At 43.6% G+C, this 16,761-nt stretch overlaps 1 protein-coding gene across 1 annotated transcript; it reads right to left on the reverse strand.

The window, feature by feature from the left end:
• Positions 1–518: 518 nt before the first annotated feature.
• On the reverse strand, positions 519–16,478 carry LOC110531227 (inactive dipeptidyl peptidase 10). The gene is made up of 21 exons (XM_036986960.1): positions 16,386–16,478; positions 15,118–15,170; positions 13,961–14,042; positions 12,979–13,099; positions 12,568–12,722; positions 12,353–12,450; positions 10,623–10,746; positions 9,968–10,009; positions 9,739–9,843; positions 8,066–8,157; positions 5,960–6,007; positions 4,638–4,756; positions 4,448–4,495; positions 4,120–4,218; positions 2,958–3,024; positions 2,547–2,741; positions 2,391–2,445; positions 2,148–2,247; positions 1,996–2,054; positions 1,828–1,900; positions 519–1,684 (listed from the first exon to the last, which is right to left on the reverse strand). Exons 1-21 carry the CDS (start codon positions 16,476–16,478, stop codon positions 1,470–1,472), a joined length of 2,043 nt encoding a protein of 680 aa, XP_036842855.1. The 3' UTR covers positions 519–1,469.
• Between the last annotated feature and the right edge of the window lie 283 nt (positions 16,479–16,761).

Raw genomic sequence — 16,761 nt, forward strand, 5'->3', positions numbered from 1 at the left:
TTTGACCCTGGTGGTCATCTTTGAACTTCTTGGCCATGTACTGTTATAATCTCCACCCAGCACAGCCAGAAGAGGACTGGCCACCACTCAGGTCCTGGTTTCTTCCTAGGTTCTTGCCTTTCTAGGAAGGTTTTCATCTTATACATCTGCATTGCTTGCTGTTTGGGGTTTTAGGCTGGGTTTCTGTATAGTACTTTGTGACATCGGCTGACGTAAAAAGGGCTTTATTTGATTGATTGATTGACTTTCACTTTAGTAACTTTCTATTAAGGTATCTATACTTTTACTCAAGTATGAGAATTGGGTACTTTTTCCACCACTGGACATATTGCACTTATCCAATTCTTGCCAAATCTATTGGGTCTAGGTTAAAAACACCTGGTACCAATGAGACCGGTTCAAGAAATTATACTTGACACAACAGACAGTTATTCATTCACTATTTCAATTCTGATACTTTGGCCGAGGCTCCACCTTTCCTCTCCAAAGCAGCCAGTGATGGAACACACACAACAATATTTCTGTAAAACAAGGAATTGATTCTTTATCGTAAAGGATTTAGTAAAACAAAAAAAAGGAAAAATGTAAAGTTGGCTATTCAATTGCAAACAGACTACATGCAGTGCACCATAGACGTTCCACAACTTTGATTGGGAGTCCACGTTGCTGTGGGAGATGTATACTTTTCAGTGAGGTGTTAAACTTTTGCAGTACACATGAACAAAGTATGCGTGACTATCAAAGGAAATTAATTTAAGAAAAAACTAAAACATAACTACTGAAATAAACTTCTAACAAATGTGCTTCATATTATATTTTGTTGGGTTTGTTCATTCTTATTATATCCATCCAAAGTTACCAAATACAACATGGAACTGTTGAAAATAATCATGCAAGAGGCATGGAAAATACAGTCTATAAGTCCGGATACATCTCTGAATTGGCATGGTGAATACACTTGTAAACAAACATACCATGTATTTGGCACATTAAAAGTGACACTAAGTCCATACCATATATGTGTTACATAACAGAGTAGCAGGCTGATTTTAGCTGTAATAAATTAAGCAAAGTTAAGATATGCAGGATACCGAAACATAGAAGAATGCATTGTAAACCACTCCGCTTCATGCAGCCATTACGACATGCATGTTCAGGCGATTTTGTAAACTTTAAGAAGAATCAACATTTGGCCTGGCCATGGTCACTTCTTGGATAATGGATCCACACAGTGTAAACAATCAGGAACAACACAATTCAAACAGTACAAACAATGGTGGGAAGAAATTGTATATTTCCAAAGTTGCTGTGAACTGATAACAGTAGGCTATGATCTGATATTCTTGGTCCACACTCCCGTGGTCTTGTGTCTAGTCAGTGGCTGTGGGAAGAGACTAGTGTTTAGTAGTAGTCTGACTGAGTAGTCGTCACTTCTCAGTATGTTTCTCCAGTGCCAGAGGAAGGAGTACTCAGTCATCCTCATCTGGCTCCTCTATGGAGGCCAGGAGGGGGTTGTGTCTCAGGCAGGTCTGGAGGTAGTGCACCAAGGTCCGTTGGGAATGCTGGATGCTGCGCCGCTCCTTCAGGATGTGGCCCTCATCTGGGTACAGCTGCAGGGAGTAGTTGGCCTCCACCTTCACCAAGCGGCTCAGGAGCTCTGCACTGTGCTGGAAGTGGACCCGTGCTGCGTCACCCAAAGCCAAAAAACACACACATAAGACATAAACAAACACATACAAGTTATTATTAATAAGTTCAGCAGTTGAATTGCATATTGATAAAAAAAAGTGGACAAATTTAGCTGTTAAAATCATAGCCAAATCTCACCGTCTGCAGTCCCATGCAGTAAGAGGAAATTCTCGTCTTTAAGCTTGTGAACATCTTCCAATACAGATGCCGTCTGAGGAGACAAAACAGAGACAGAAAGCCCTTACAATAACCTATTGCCTTATACTTCCTACCATGCATGATCACACAAGGTATGAGGATCCTCACCAGGTAAGTGTGCTCCTCCTTTGCTGGGAGACCTAGATACCTCTCTGAGAAGGCAGCACCTATACATGAAAGCAAAATAGATTACTTTTAATGGTTTCCTTTTCAACATAGGCTCTTGTGTGTTTTTTCACTATTGTATAGTCTTCACTTACTGTAGAGTTTGAAATCTGTTATGGGAGCCACAGCGGCTGCACATTTAAACAGCTGATCAGTCGCAGCTAGCATCTTGAGGGATAAATAAGCACCAAATGCCTGTAGGGAAAGACACAAGTGCCATTAAACAGAGAGTCTTTATAATATATGCTTTTGCAACATTATACTTTTGAAACTCTTGTGATCACGTGGTCGTGGCCAGAATATAGGTTAATTGTTGCCATAGTAAACATAATAGTAACCTTGCCATACAAGGCAATCCGCTGATCATCAATGTAAGGCAATTGCATCAACCACCTGTGGAGAAAAAACAAAATAGGTCATACATTTATTTATGGATAATTTCTACAATATGTCAACAAATGTAATGGCCAATAATAACACTGTAGAAAACTAACTCTACGACTCCTAGTTGATCTTTGACTCTGAGGGAGCTGAGCTTGCGGGGATCCACACTGCTGATCTTCTGCCCCCGTCCGACCCCACTTCTTCCATCCACCCAGGCTAACGCCATGTCATGTGTGCTGGCGAGCACCTCAGGCCATCCCATAGTAAACTCCTCTGTCACTGACTGACTGCCTGGAACTCCGTCCCTGCATGACAACAGGAGGAACAAAGGGCAAAGGTTAAACAACTAAGCTGTGGTTTAGCCTGCTGGTAAACTATGGGGAAATCAATGTCTGTTAAAAGTTACGTAACAGGCCGTAAAACTGTAAAAGTGAATCCTTGATATAGGCTCACATTAAGAGGCTTCATACAATGGCATAAGCATGTTATAACACGATTGATCAGCTGTGTATATAACTTACACAATGATGAGTAGAGGGAGAAGGTGGGCTTCATAACCCTGGGGCAGAGACAGCTTCAGGTGTAGATCTAAAAGGAAAACAAACAGAGGGCCCACACTCAGTCTCAAATAAGATATACAGAGGTATACACTGAACCAGAGCTCATCAGTATTCTCCCCCTGAAACACCTGTAGGCATCAAACTAAAGCACCAGTAAATGAGCTCCCCTGAGTCCTATGCGTGACACTTAAACAATGAGTTAACGGTAAGTCATTGAGAATGTGTAGGCCTACAGTTGACACCCACACACACACAAAGCACACATGCACGTGCGCACGCACACACTTTGTTCTCCTCCCAAAGGAAGAGTATGAATCATGCTCTCGCTACCATGGAGACCTAATCACTAAATGAAACAATTACTTTCTTTATGGGTATGCTGCTATATTTGGCTTGTTATTTACATGCCTGGTCAAGCGGAACCAGTCTGTTCTGTGACTGTTTGAACCCAAAGCAGCCTCTGTTCTGTGACTGTTTGAACCTAAAGCAGTCTCTGTTTTGTGACTGTTTGAACCCAAAGCAGCCTCTGTTCTGTGACTGTTTGAACCTAAAGCAGTCTCTGTTTTGTGACGGTTTGAACCCAAAGCAGTCTCTGTTTTGTGACGGTTTGAACCCAAAGCAGTCTCTGTTTTGTGACGGTTTGAACCCAAAGCAGTCTCTGTTTTGTGACTGTTTGAACCTAAAGCAGTCTCTGTTTTGTGACTGTTTGAACCTAAAGCAGTCTCTGTTTTGTGACTGTTTGAACCCAAAGCAGTCTCTGTTTTGTGACTGTTTGAACCCAAAGCAGTCTTTGTTCTGTGACTGTTTGAACCAAAAGCAGTCTCTGTTTTGTGACTGTTTGAACCTAAAGCAGTCTCTGTTTTGTGACTGTTTGAACCCAAAGCAGTCTCTGTTTTGTGACTGTTTGAACCCAAAGCAGTCTCTGTTTTGTGACTGTTTGAACCCAAAGCAGTCTTTGTTCTGTGACTGTTTGAACCAAAAGCAGTCTCTGTTTTGTGACTGTTTGAACCTAAGGCAGTCTCTGTTTTGTGACTGAAGCGAATGTAAAATTATGTCAGTGAATGCTAATTATAATTTTAGACTGCTCTGTGTGTGTGGGCCCAGAGTGGTTTCACACACTTACCATGGTTGTCAGCTGCGAGGGTCTTGAAGACAGTCTCTGGGAGTCTCTTCCCTGCTAGGGTCTCAGAGAGAGGTGTGTTGTCCTCCAGAACTATGTATCCTAAAGGTGATCAAACAAAATACATTTACACAGTCTATTCACGGTCATGCAGCTATCCGCCTCCTTTCTGAATTCCAATTACTGTCTGAAACTGCTCTACATTATATGTTCGTTTGCCCATGTTGCCCTCTACTGGCCATTGTTGAAAGTGTCTGATGGTAAAAAGTGGAGAAGGTTCGAGATTAAGATTCAGAGTGTTTAATAGATTAGTCAGACAAACCAGACTCACTGGAGGGGTCCTTCGTGTTGTGTACTGTCACCTTGGGGACTCCGGGGCCTAGGGAAACATGGGCCAAAGCGATAGAAAAAGTATACATGTTTGATTATTGTTAAAATGCTGTTTTAATTCAAGCAGTAGGGTGTGTGCGTGTGGTGTGCGAGCATGCCTGCGTTTGAGTGCATGTGTACAGAGCTCCTACCTAGGCAATAAAGTGTGAAATATGTCTGATTGGGGCTGAACACGGCTTTGAAAAAGCTACAGTCATCTAGAAGGTTGCAGGTCAGACACTTGCGGTTGAAGATCCCTTCAAAGTCCGCACTGAAAGAGAGGAAGACAACAGAGTGACCAAACACACCTTAAAGAATAGTGGATGAGGAAGGTTTGGGTCTGAAACTATTTGGCTGTCCCAATCAATACATTAAGGTTGTAAATTACACCTTAATTAAACAAATAATACATTGATAGCTATGTTAAAATACATTACTGAGTTGACTCCTCAAACACAAATAGGACTGACTCCTCAAACACAAATAGGACTGAGTCCTCAACACAAATAGGACTGACTCCTCAAACACAAATAGGACTGAGTCCTCAACACAAATAGGACTGACTCCTCAAACACAAATAGGACTGAGTCCTCAACACAAATAGGACTGAGTCCTCAACACAAATAGGACTGACTTCTCAACACAAATAGGACTGAGTCCTCAACACAAATAGGACTGACTTCTCAACACAAATAGGACTGACTTCTCAAACAAGAATAGGGTGAATAGGACTCTTCAAGGCAACTATTTAAATAAAACCACTATCTCCGGCCTCTCAGTAACTCTCTCTCTCCAAGGGAAGTACCAAAAAAGAATGCACAGAAAATCACCTTTAAACCAGACACCAATCTCTCCCTCTATCATCTGGTGAGGCCAAAAGCAGGCTAATAAAAAAACACAATATAAAACATAAGGCGAATGACTGGGGGACTGAGCACATTAATCACAGGTCGTGGATCAGTTTTTATGTCTGTGTCCCAAATGACACTCTATTCCCTATATACTGTAGGGCAATATAGGGAATAAGGTGCCACTTGGGACGCTGTCGTTACATCCCAGTGACTCATCCTCTAGCACAGCACCATCCCATCCACTGCGTTGGCTTGGTCACCTCTGATTAACATGTTAGGTGGTCTGCCTGGAGCGCCCTTCGAGAGGAACGGCTTCGGCTGCTGCACAAATTAACCCTTCAGCTCACGCTTCACTTCTCTGATCATCTGCCTTCTCATGAAACCAGAAAATTGTTGAACCACCATTCCTTTGACTTGAATTAGAAATAGATCGTTTTGTTTCATTGGCTGATTAACTAATATTTTCATCTTAAAATTTGGAAATTACATTCAGTAAAATGTTTCAGTAACTAAAATGTTTTGATTTGGGAGATAAAAAATAAAATGTAACTTCATCAGTCAAAGTCAGCACGCCTACGAAGGATGAAATTCTGGATAAAGTAGTTTTGACAGGATGGCCTCACCTGTACAGGTGTCTGCTCTGTCTGGATTCTTCTGTGCTGAGGAAGTAGCTGCAAACAGAGAGGACAAAGTGATGCAGTCAATAGAAGACATTCAATCGAGTTGGCCCCCCTTTGCTGCTATAACAGCCTCCACTCTTCTGGGAAGGCTTTCCACTAGATGGTGGAACATTGCTGATGGAACTTGCTTCCATTCATCTACAAGAGCATAAGTGAGGTCGGACACTGAAGTTGTGCGATTAGGCCTGGCTCGCAGACGGCGTCCCAATTCATCCCAAAGGTGTTCGTTGGGGTTGAGGTCAGGGCTCAGTCAAGTTATTCCACACCGATCTCAACAAACCATTTCTGTATGGACCTTGCTTTGTGCATCGGGGCATTGTCATGCTGAAACCAGAAAGGGCCTTCCCCAAACTGTTGCCACAAAGTTGGAAGCACAGAATCGTCAAGAATGTCATTGTATGCTGTAGCGTTGAGATTTATCTTCACTAGAACCAAGGGGCCTAGAGAGAACCATGAAAAACAGCCTCAGAATGATTTCTCCTCCACCAAACTTTACAGTTAGCACTATGTATTCGGGCAGGTAGAATTCTCCTGGCATCCGCCAAACCCAGATTTGTCTGGCGGACTGCCAGATGGTGAAGCGTGATTAATCACTCCAGAGAACGCGTTTCCACTGTTCCAGAGTCCAGTGGTGGCAAGCTTTACACCACTCCAGCCGATGCTTGGAATTCCGCATAGTGATCTTAGGCTTGTGTGCGGCTGCTCGGCCACGGAAACCCATTTCATGAAGCTCCCGACGAACAGTTATTGTGGTGACGTTGCTTCCAGAGGCAGTTTGGAACTTGGTAGTGAGTGTTGCAACCGAGGACAGACAATTTTTATGCACTACGCGCTTCAGCACTCGGCAGTCCCGTTCTGTGAGCTTGTGTGGCTCACACATCTACACAATAACAGCATTTACAGTTGACCGGGGCAGCTCTAGCAGGGCAGAAATTTGACAAATTGACTTGTTGGAAAGGTAGCATCCTATGATGGTGCCACGTTGAAAGTCACTGAGCTCTTCAGTAAGGCCATTCTACTGCTAATGTTTGTCTATGGAGATCGCATGGCTGTGTGCTAGAGTTTATACACCTGTCAGCAACGGGCGGGGCTGAAAGAACTGAATCCACTCATTTGAAAGGGTGTCCACATACTTTTGTATAAATAGTATATGTTAGTTAGTCCATATGGACACTATGATATATATTATTTATTTACACACTTCACTCAACACATTCATGGCATTAGTTGATTCTCAGACAATGTCGATAAGGCTGAATTACAGAACTTTTCCAGTGATTTGAGTTTGACTCCATTGTCGAATCAGCAAAATTAGTATGAAAGCTGTGCTATATGAATGTCTTGCTTGGAGGCAAACAGACGTGCCAGCTACCACATGGGCAATTGGGACTGCCTGCATCCGTCCGGTTCCCATCATGCTCTGTGATGATGATGATGATGATGCTGCCACACACACACACACACACACACACAACTACATTTGTCTAAGCATAAAGGACTTGTGACTCTGCCCTGCTCAGTCTATGACCATCTAATCATGTCTTGTTCAGTTTCAGCTGACTTGCCCTGAGCAAAGTCAGATATTTTTTAAGTGAATACTACATTGCCTCTTTAAGTTAAGGATCAAAGGCTAGTTATTTTAAAAGGCAATAATACCTTTATGTATTTTTGTGTCTAAATCATCGTTCTACAACAGTAGCCTACTTGTCATTTCTGCTAATTATATCAACACACACAGTTGCTCTCCACATAGCATCACATGCAGAGGCTCTCTATATAGCATCACATGCAGAGGCTCTCTATATAGCATCACATGCAGAGGCTCTCTATATAGCATCACATGCAGAGGCTCTCTATATAGCATCACATGCAGAGGCTCTCTATATAGCATCACATGCAGAGGCTCTCTATATAGCATCACATGCAGAGGCTCTCTATATAGCATCACATGCAGAGGCTCTCTATATAGCATCACATGCAGAGGCTCTCTATATAGCATCACATGCAGAGGCTCTATATATAGCATCACATGCAGAGGCTCTCACATACATTTTCCTATTGTCCTCATCCAGGGCACACAGCACAGTGACATCCCAGTTCCCGGACGTCAGAAAGCGAGGAGGGACAGGGGGGATGGCAGGCTGTGTCACATAGAATGAGAGAGAAAAAGAGGGGGATGAATACAGAAACAGACAGACTGCCAGTGGAATGCAGAGTCATCCAGAGAAAGATGTAATAAGATGTGAAGGGCCTCCCGAGTGGTACAGAGGTCTAAGGTACTGCATCACAGTGCTAGCTGTGCAACTAGAGATCCTGGTTCGAGTCCAGGCTCGGTTGCAGCCAGCCGCGACCGGGAGACCCATGGGGCAGCGCACAATAGGCCCAGCGTCGTCTGGGTTAGGGAAGGGTTTGGCTGGCAGGGATGTCCTTGTCCAATCGCGCTCTAGCGACTCCTGTGGCGGGCCGGGTGCAATGCACACTGACAGGGTCGCCAGGTGCACTGTGTTTCCTCCGACACATTGGTGTGGCTGGCTTCCGGGTTAATTAAGTGGGCATTGTGTCAAGAAGCAGTGCGGCATGTTTCGGAGGATGCATGGCTCTCAACCTTCGCCTCTCCCGAGTCCGTAAGGGAGTTGCAGCGATGACTGCAACTACCAATTGGATACCAAGAAAAGGGGGTTAAAACAACACAAAAAAAAGATGTGAAGACAGTAACCGACAGATACAGAGAGGGAGATGTAGATAAGAACATTGTCAGGGAAACAGAGCTATTCAGAAACAGTCACAGATACCTAAAATAATCACTGCCAAGACTTCAGCTCTCTGACATTAAGATCTGTATAATCACATGTTGTTTTATGCCACCCTGACCTTGCCGGATGAATCAAACTGAATTCTTCCACTGCTCTATGTTCGCTACATACTTCAGTCTGAGACTACCATCGTTGAAGTCATTTGTGGTGACGTCAAAATGACATCACCACAAACTAATCAGAGTACCAAATCTAATGACGAATTTTCAAAACGCCCACATGGTGTCTAGCTCTGGCCCAACCCATCGGTTCCTGTGACTAATCAGAAAGGTTAGAATATATTCAGAGTGACACAGCAGTCTACGGCACTGCTTTGAAGTGCTAGTGGCCTCACTACAGATCCGGGTTTGATCCCATGCTGTGTTGCATGCGGCCATGAATGAGAGACTCATGAGGCGGAGCACAATTGGCCCAGCGTAGTCCAGGTTAGGGAAGGGTTTGGCTGGCTGGCATGTCCTTGTCCCATCGCGCTCTAGAGACTCCTGTGGCGGGCCGGGCGAATGCATGCTGACACAGTCGCCAGTTGGACAGTGGCTTCCGGGTTAAGCAAGCAGTGTGTCTAGAAGTTGTGCGGCTTGGCAGGGTTGTGTTTCGGAGGACACATGGCTCTCGACCTTCGCCTCTCCCGAGTTGCAGCGATGGGATTACTACCAATTGGATATCACAAAATTGGGGAAATAATGGGGTAAAAAGTAAAAATATAATATGTTTGTGTTCTAGAAATTGTTAGGGAGGTACTTATATCCACACTCATTGTAGAGAAGAAACAAACGTCAGTGGGCGTGGCAGAGCAAGGAGTTTGGGTAGCCAGGCAAACCCTGACCCTATTGAAGATTTAACAAGCAGTCTGGCATTAAACCATTGTAGGATGACACAGGGGTATAAAAGTTTGAGTGCCCTCACACTGACCTGGGCTGGCAGACTGGCAATGTGGCGGAACTCCCCCCGGGCACCCTGCTTGGCTGGCAACGTCAAATAAAACCAAGAGCCATCAGATGAAAACAAGGGCACCTCCTGTTGGACAAATGAGACAGGCATGGTCAACAATACCAATCCAGGAAATATCACAAGCCAATAAGACTGGGTCAGTATACCAGTTTCAATTAGTAGCAGCTTTTATGAAATGAGAAATGCCTACCTGTCGTTGGTTTTGCATTAAGTCCATGACCATTGTGTGTTTCTGTGGATTTGATATGGAGATACGAAATAAAGAAAACGTTTCAGCATAATTAAACAGCCAAAGTTAATATTATATAATGAATCCATAAGGACTGGCTGGAGAGAGGTGGCAAATAAATGCTGCAGCGAATCATTGGAAATGTATCACAAGCAGTATAATTGACCTTATTTAAGCTGGAAGGGAGAGAATATGACATCTTAAAGGAAAAAGGTTGGTATTTGTTTCATTAGTCCATTGTTGATTTAGTCCCAAAATGTTCTCCTTGTCAGCAATCTAGTGTTCAAGCTATGCAAGTTTCAAAATACAGAAAGCAATTAGCATCGTATGATGCTGTGTTTTGCATCATACGTGGATGATTTCTGTATTTTTTTTAAAGTGACATATGTTGAAAACTTGAGTGCTGACAAGCAAAACATTTTGGGACTATGTCAACAATTGACTAATTAAACAAATACCAAAACATTGTTTTTGGGTGGAGTTTTCCTTTAAGGAAATCAATCCAAACACCCCAGTGTATAGCTTATGGGATGGAAATGCTATAAAATTAATGAATGGCAGAGAGAAGGGTCAGGACACCCATTGGATTACTGTGGAGTAACCTTTGACCTCTTACCTTTGAGCATGCCCCAGTGGTGGCCTCACACACACAGAGCTCTGATTGGTTCTGGGCCCGGTTCAACCAACGTACCGCCAACTGAGTGCTGCTGATCCATGTCACCATGGAGATGTAGCGGTCTCTAGGGAGACATTTAGGGAAACAGACAGAAAGAGAAAGTCTCTTGGATGGCACAACACAGATGTAAAGGGGATTTTCTAGGTGAAACAAATAGGAAAGCAGTCGTTGGTAAAGGCAATCAAAAACTAATCTGGTTTAATACAAGTTGCAACAGGGAGACAACCTCCAGCATGGGAGCATGGAAACATAACGAGCCGTCTCTGAGCAGGCCCTTATTAAATCCTAATCACATATGTTCTGTAAACACATAACAAAAGACATAACACAAGGTACTGAACCACACAGTCTCACACAATACAATAATAACCAGTGTATCCTCTGAACTCGCTCCTTTAAAGCCAATGTAGGCTTGATCCACAAATGTGGTCGGAGGCTCTGTGTGGAGGGTGTGACGCAATTGTGGAGCATCCGGGGGCATGCAGATGCCAAATCCAGCTCTGTACCGCATCGCTGTGCGCCTCCCAAATTTTGTAACAATGCGGAGGGCTCTATATAACTTCTTGAAGCGCTGCATTAACATAATTGGTTGAGAGTAGGTGGGTTCAGGAGGTCCTGTATAAACACAAACTCCCTTCCTTGACAACTTCCTTCACAACAGCGCTGCTCTGCTACAGGAAACTCAAGAAGCATGAATGCCCTGACTTTTTGTCACGCCCTGACCATAGAGAGCCTTTTTATTCTCTATTTTGGTTAGGTCGGGGTGTGACTAGGGTGGGTGATCTAGTGCATTTATTTCTATGTTGGCCTGGTATGGTTCCCAATCAGAGGCAGCTGTTTATCGTTGTCTCTGATTGGGGATCATATTTAGGCAGCCATTTCCCCACTGGTTTTTGTGGGATCTTGTTTGTGTGTAGTTGCCTGTGAGCACTCCATGACTTCACGTTTCGGTTGCTGGTTTTTGTGAGTTTCCTTTATTAAACATGAGGAACCCAAATCACGCTGCACGTTGGTCTGAGTATATTTCCAGTTCGTACGACGATCGTGACACTTTTGCAGAGGCCGTATCACCGTAAATGCTGCAGAGCCTTTTAGACTGGCGCCAATATCATCAGCAGATAGGAGTCTATAAGATTCAAATCTAGAATTCAAGTCTAGTGACCATCAACCTTGCACAAACAGAATCATGTGTATTACAGAAAGGAAGATGTCACGATCGTCGTATAGAATGGACCAAGGTGCAGCGTGGTGAGCGTACATTTTTCTTAATTTGCAAATGTCGCCAACAAAACAATAATACAATAAAAACGAACGTGAAGCTCCGTAAGACTGTACATGCACAAACGAAGACAACTACCCACAACTACCAAAAGTAAAAAAGGCTGCCTAAGTACGATTCCCAATCAGAGACAACGATAGGCAGCTGTCCCTGTTTGAGAACCATACCCGGCCAAAACATAGAAACAAACAGATTGCCCACCCCAAATCACACCCCGACCTAACCAAATAGAGAAATAAAACTGCTCTCTAAGGTCAGGGAGTGACAGAAAAGTATAATACATTGTTTTAATCACTTAACTCAATATTAACTTTATTCATCTTAAATTTCCCATTAGAACAGATAAAAACATTAATGACGATGTCAGTTGGTTAAATTTTGGACGTAGTACCTGGCCCTGACAGAGTCTGGAGGGATCATCTCTAGAGTGTGAGCTGGACCATAGAGATTCACCACAAACAGACTGACAGTGGGGATGGTGGAGCCAGCCTGTACACACACACATATATAGGATCAGAGTATTAGATTCGTTAGATAACATGACAGGCTGAGAGAACATAATCAGAGCATTCATACATTTTATCATATGAGATCAGTGTCGTTTACCTTGGGGTAAGGAAAGAACACATTGGAGGGATAGACCCCGCCCAAGAAGTGAGGTATCTCCATTAGCGGTGTGGCAGAGTTGTTGATGGTGAGGTATGCCAAGCGAGCTCCATCCTTCGACCACCAGTTGGCAGAGAAAGTCAAGAGCACTTCCTCTATAAACAATTTTACAGATGAACAAAGCAATCATGTGTCAAAACTATTTCAAATACACATTTGTTACTCATGGAAGTCCAATTGTTACACATTGCAAATAGTGCAAAACATTTATCAAAGCCATATACTATCTGCAATGTCATTAATCTCAGGGAACAGCTTTCAATGTGGAAAATCCAATTTTGCAAACAGTTTTTATCCAACCAATCAGTGTCTATGTCATCGTGATAGAGGAAGGGTTAGAGTATCTCTTACCCTCGTAAATCCAGTCACTCAGCCCGTTGACCACCAGCCCCTCTCTGCCTGTAGCTGTGAGGCGGAGAGGTTTACTGGTCACTTCTGTCTGGTAATAGATATCGCCTTCAAACACATAGGCCTGGCAGCAACAGAAACAGTACTAATCCATTATCAAAGCAAGGCACACAGTGCTCAGTGTTGGCTGGCCCAATCAAATGTCTGATTGGCTCCAAGTGGGAATGCATCAGCTAAGTCACAAGTCAATACATCTCAACTTGCCACTGAAAGATTTGCATTGTTAGTTGAACACAAACATTGCACTGAAAAACACTTTACATTCAAAACACATAATCCAATATGAATCTAAAACAAACACTGTGAAACAAACACTGTGAAACAAACACTGTGAAATAAACACTGTGAAATAAATCACAGAAAAAAATCCTTAGAACTCAAATATGAACCACCGCTGAATAAAGGCGTTATAGATTTGTGGTCTCAAATGCATTTCTAGCCCACCAGATATTGAGGTGGAATGCAGGATGAGTGAGTATAGGTGTGTGTGTGTGTCTCTATGAGTGAATGCTGCAGCTGTACATAGTCCATCGGTAAATAGCCCACCCAATTTACCTACCTCATCCCCATACTGTTTTTATTTATTTACTTTTCTGCTCTTTTGCACACCAGTATCTCTACCTGCACATGACCATCTGATCATTTATCACTCCAGTGTTCATCTGCTAAATTGTAATTACTCACCTACCTCCTCATGCCTTTTGCACACAATGTATATAGACTCTTTTTTTCTTTTTTTCTACTGTGTTATTGACTTGTTTATTGTTTACTCCATGTGTAACTCTGTGTTGTTGTCTGTTCACACGGCTATGCTTTATCTTGGCCAGGTCACAGTTGTAAATGAGAACTTGTTCTCAACTAGCCTACCTGGTTAAATAAAGGCGAAATTAAATTAAAAATTTTAAAATGAGAGCAGCTGCCTTACCAGCTGGTTCCCCTGCAGTCCCCAGGCAGCATACTGTATCAATGCCTTCTCCCCCGCTGGAGGGTTAAGCTCCAACAGAACCCTGGGACACACACACACACACACAGACACACACACAGACACACACACAGACACACACACAGACACACACACAGACACACACACACACACACACACACACAGACACGCACACACACACACACACACAGACACACACACACACACACAGACACACACACACACACACAGACACACACACAGACACACACACACACACAGACACACACAGACACACACACAGACACACACACAGACACACACACAGACACACACACAGACACACACACAGACACACACACACACACACACAGACACACACAGACACACACACAGACACACACACACACACACAGACACAGACACACACACAGACACACACACAGACACACACACAGACACACACACACACACACACACAGACACACACAGACACACACACAGACACACACACACACACACACACACAGACACACACACAGACACACAGACACAGTCCCTCCATTAGGATTCGACTGACCTCTAAAGCCACTTGTGGATTAAAAAAAATGTAGAGAGAAGATCTGTCCATGCTTGTTTGTAAGCACTTGAGAGATGTCGTAAAAAAGACACGATGCAAATGCTAAAACCAAACAGACGGAGGTCAGTCATGCAATGGAATAAGACCTCTTTCAATCCATTGAAACAACACTCTTATCCTCCTAAAAACAGGCAGACATATTACGGCAATACATTCCCAGGCATTTCATATTTTATTGGAGAGCAGGTCATTCTGAATTCCTTTAATTGGCATTAGTGCTCCTCATACTGTAGACCCAAGGCCCAAGCTTCCATCGACAGACACAGGAGCGCCCTTCCTCACTGGTGGGCCAGCAGATAGGAATCTCTGATAGTAAACCTAGAATTGATGTTGACCAGCCAGAGAGGACAATTACTGTATAAGAGTAATGGATGTCTGACATAACAGATGAAGTTTATTCAGATGAAAGAAATACACATTTGGTGGTGCTTGGCCAGTCGAGGCCAGGGCCCACTTGCATCAGCAATGCACATGCCCAGTGCAGCCCATGCATTAGCATTCATGGCTCTACTGTACCTACCCTTTAGCCACATTGTAGATGGCATAAGAGGCTGTGAAGGACTGAGAGAAAATCTGGAAGAAGTAAAGGAGATGATGGGCACATTGGTCCCAGAGTTACACAAACACACACACACACACACACAGCCCTGAAAAACCATCATTAAATGTACAGTTAGACCATAAGAAAATCTAAATATGCAAATGAACAACAATTGGAAGTCAGTGGCTAGTCCATGAAACCAGGTCAGCAATTCCATCAATCGCATTGCATCATCACAAACTTCAGTTCTGATTATCCAATCGAACAGCACAGACATTGATAACCCAGTCTATACTAACAGAGAACAGAAGACATTAGAGGCATGATGTCATGTGAGGATGAGAGAGAAAAGGGGGACAGAGAAAGACATCCTCACTAAGTAACATCATTACAGCCAATATCCCTCCAATTGAGAAAGATTGAGAGTGGCAACTCAGCTTGACCAGTGGTCAGCTAGGCATGTCGAAAAGTGGACCCAAATCAATGAGTGTGCCCTGAAAGTATTTTTTTAAAACTGCACTATTGGTTAGGGGCTCGTAAGTAAGCACTTCACTGTAAGGTCTACACCTCTTGTATTCAGCGGATGTGACTAATACAATTGGATTTGAAGTGTAAACTAACTCTTTGTGTGTGTGTGTGTGTGTGTGTGTGACATTCTATAGAGGACATTCTATAATTTTTTACTTAAATCTCTCTAGTACTGTCTTTTTGCTAGCTAGGGCCATCTACTTTAAGTGCTGCCGTCTTCCCAGTAGACTACTTGGTGTGTGAACTGCTGACTGCTCATAACTTGCAGATAGTTGTGTTTTCTGACTATGTTTTCTCTCATATTCCAAGAGCATCTGGTCATCGCACCAGTGGCACAGGGCTACTCATTTCTCCTAAGTGGAGATTTTCTCTTTTATCCCTCTCTCACCAGTCCATTTCCTCATTTCAATTTCATGCTTTCACTGTCACTTGTCCACTCAAGCTTAACACTGTTATCATCTATTGCCCACCAGGTGCCCTTAGAGAGCTCCTCAATGAGCTTGACACCTTGATAATCTTATGTCCTGATGATGGCTCACCACTCATCCTTCTTGGAGACTTCAACCTCCCTAGCCGCTCAGGCCCTAACCAGATGGTCATGCGCCTTCACAATCTTCGCTCTCTCTCTCCCACTACTCTCTTCTCTTCTATTCCATCAGCTCTCCCTTCTGCTAAATCTTTCTCCCTCCTGTCTCCTGATTTTGCCTCTTCGACCCTACTCTCCTCCCTTTCCGCATACTATGACTCGCACTGTCCTTTTTCCTCTTGGCTGGGTCATCCCTACCCTCCTTCTCCGTAGCTGAGTGACTCATTGCAGAACAGGACTGTGGGCAGCTGAGCGAAAAGGGAGGAAAACTAAACTTCTGGAAGACCTATTATCCTTTCACTCCCTCCTCTCTACCTTCTCTTCCTCTGTATCCGCTGCTAAAGCCACTTTCTATCACAGCGGTGTTTCATCCGTCACATTGGTGCAGCTGGCTTCCGGGTGAAGCAGGAGGCTGTTAAGAAGCACTGTTTGGCGGGTCATGTTTCGGAGGACGCATGACTTGACCTTCGCCTCTCCCGAGCCTGTTGGGGAGTTGTAGCGATGAGATT

This window comes from Oncorhynchus mykiss, chromosome 9, assembly GCF_013265735.2.
Source record: "Oncorhynchus mykiss isolate Arlee chromosome 9, USDA_OmykA_1.1, whole genome shotgun sequence".
In the NCBI taxonomy this organism is placed as follows: Eukaryota; Metazoa; Chordata; class Actinopteri; order Salmoniformes; family Salmonidae; genus Oncorhynchus; species Oncorhynchus mykiss.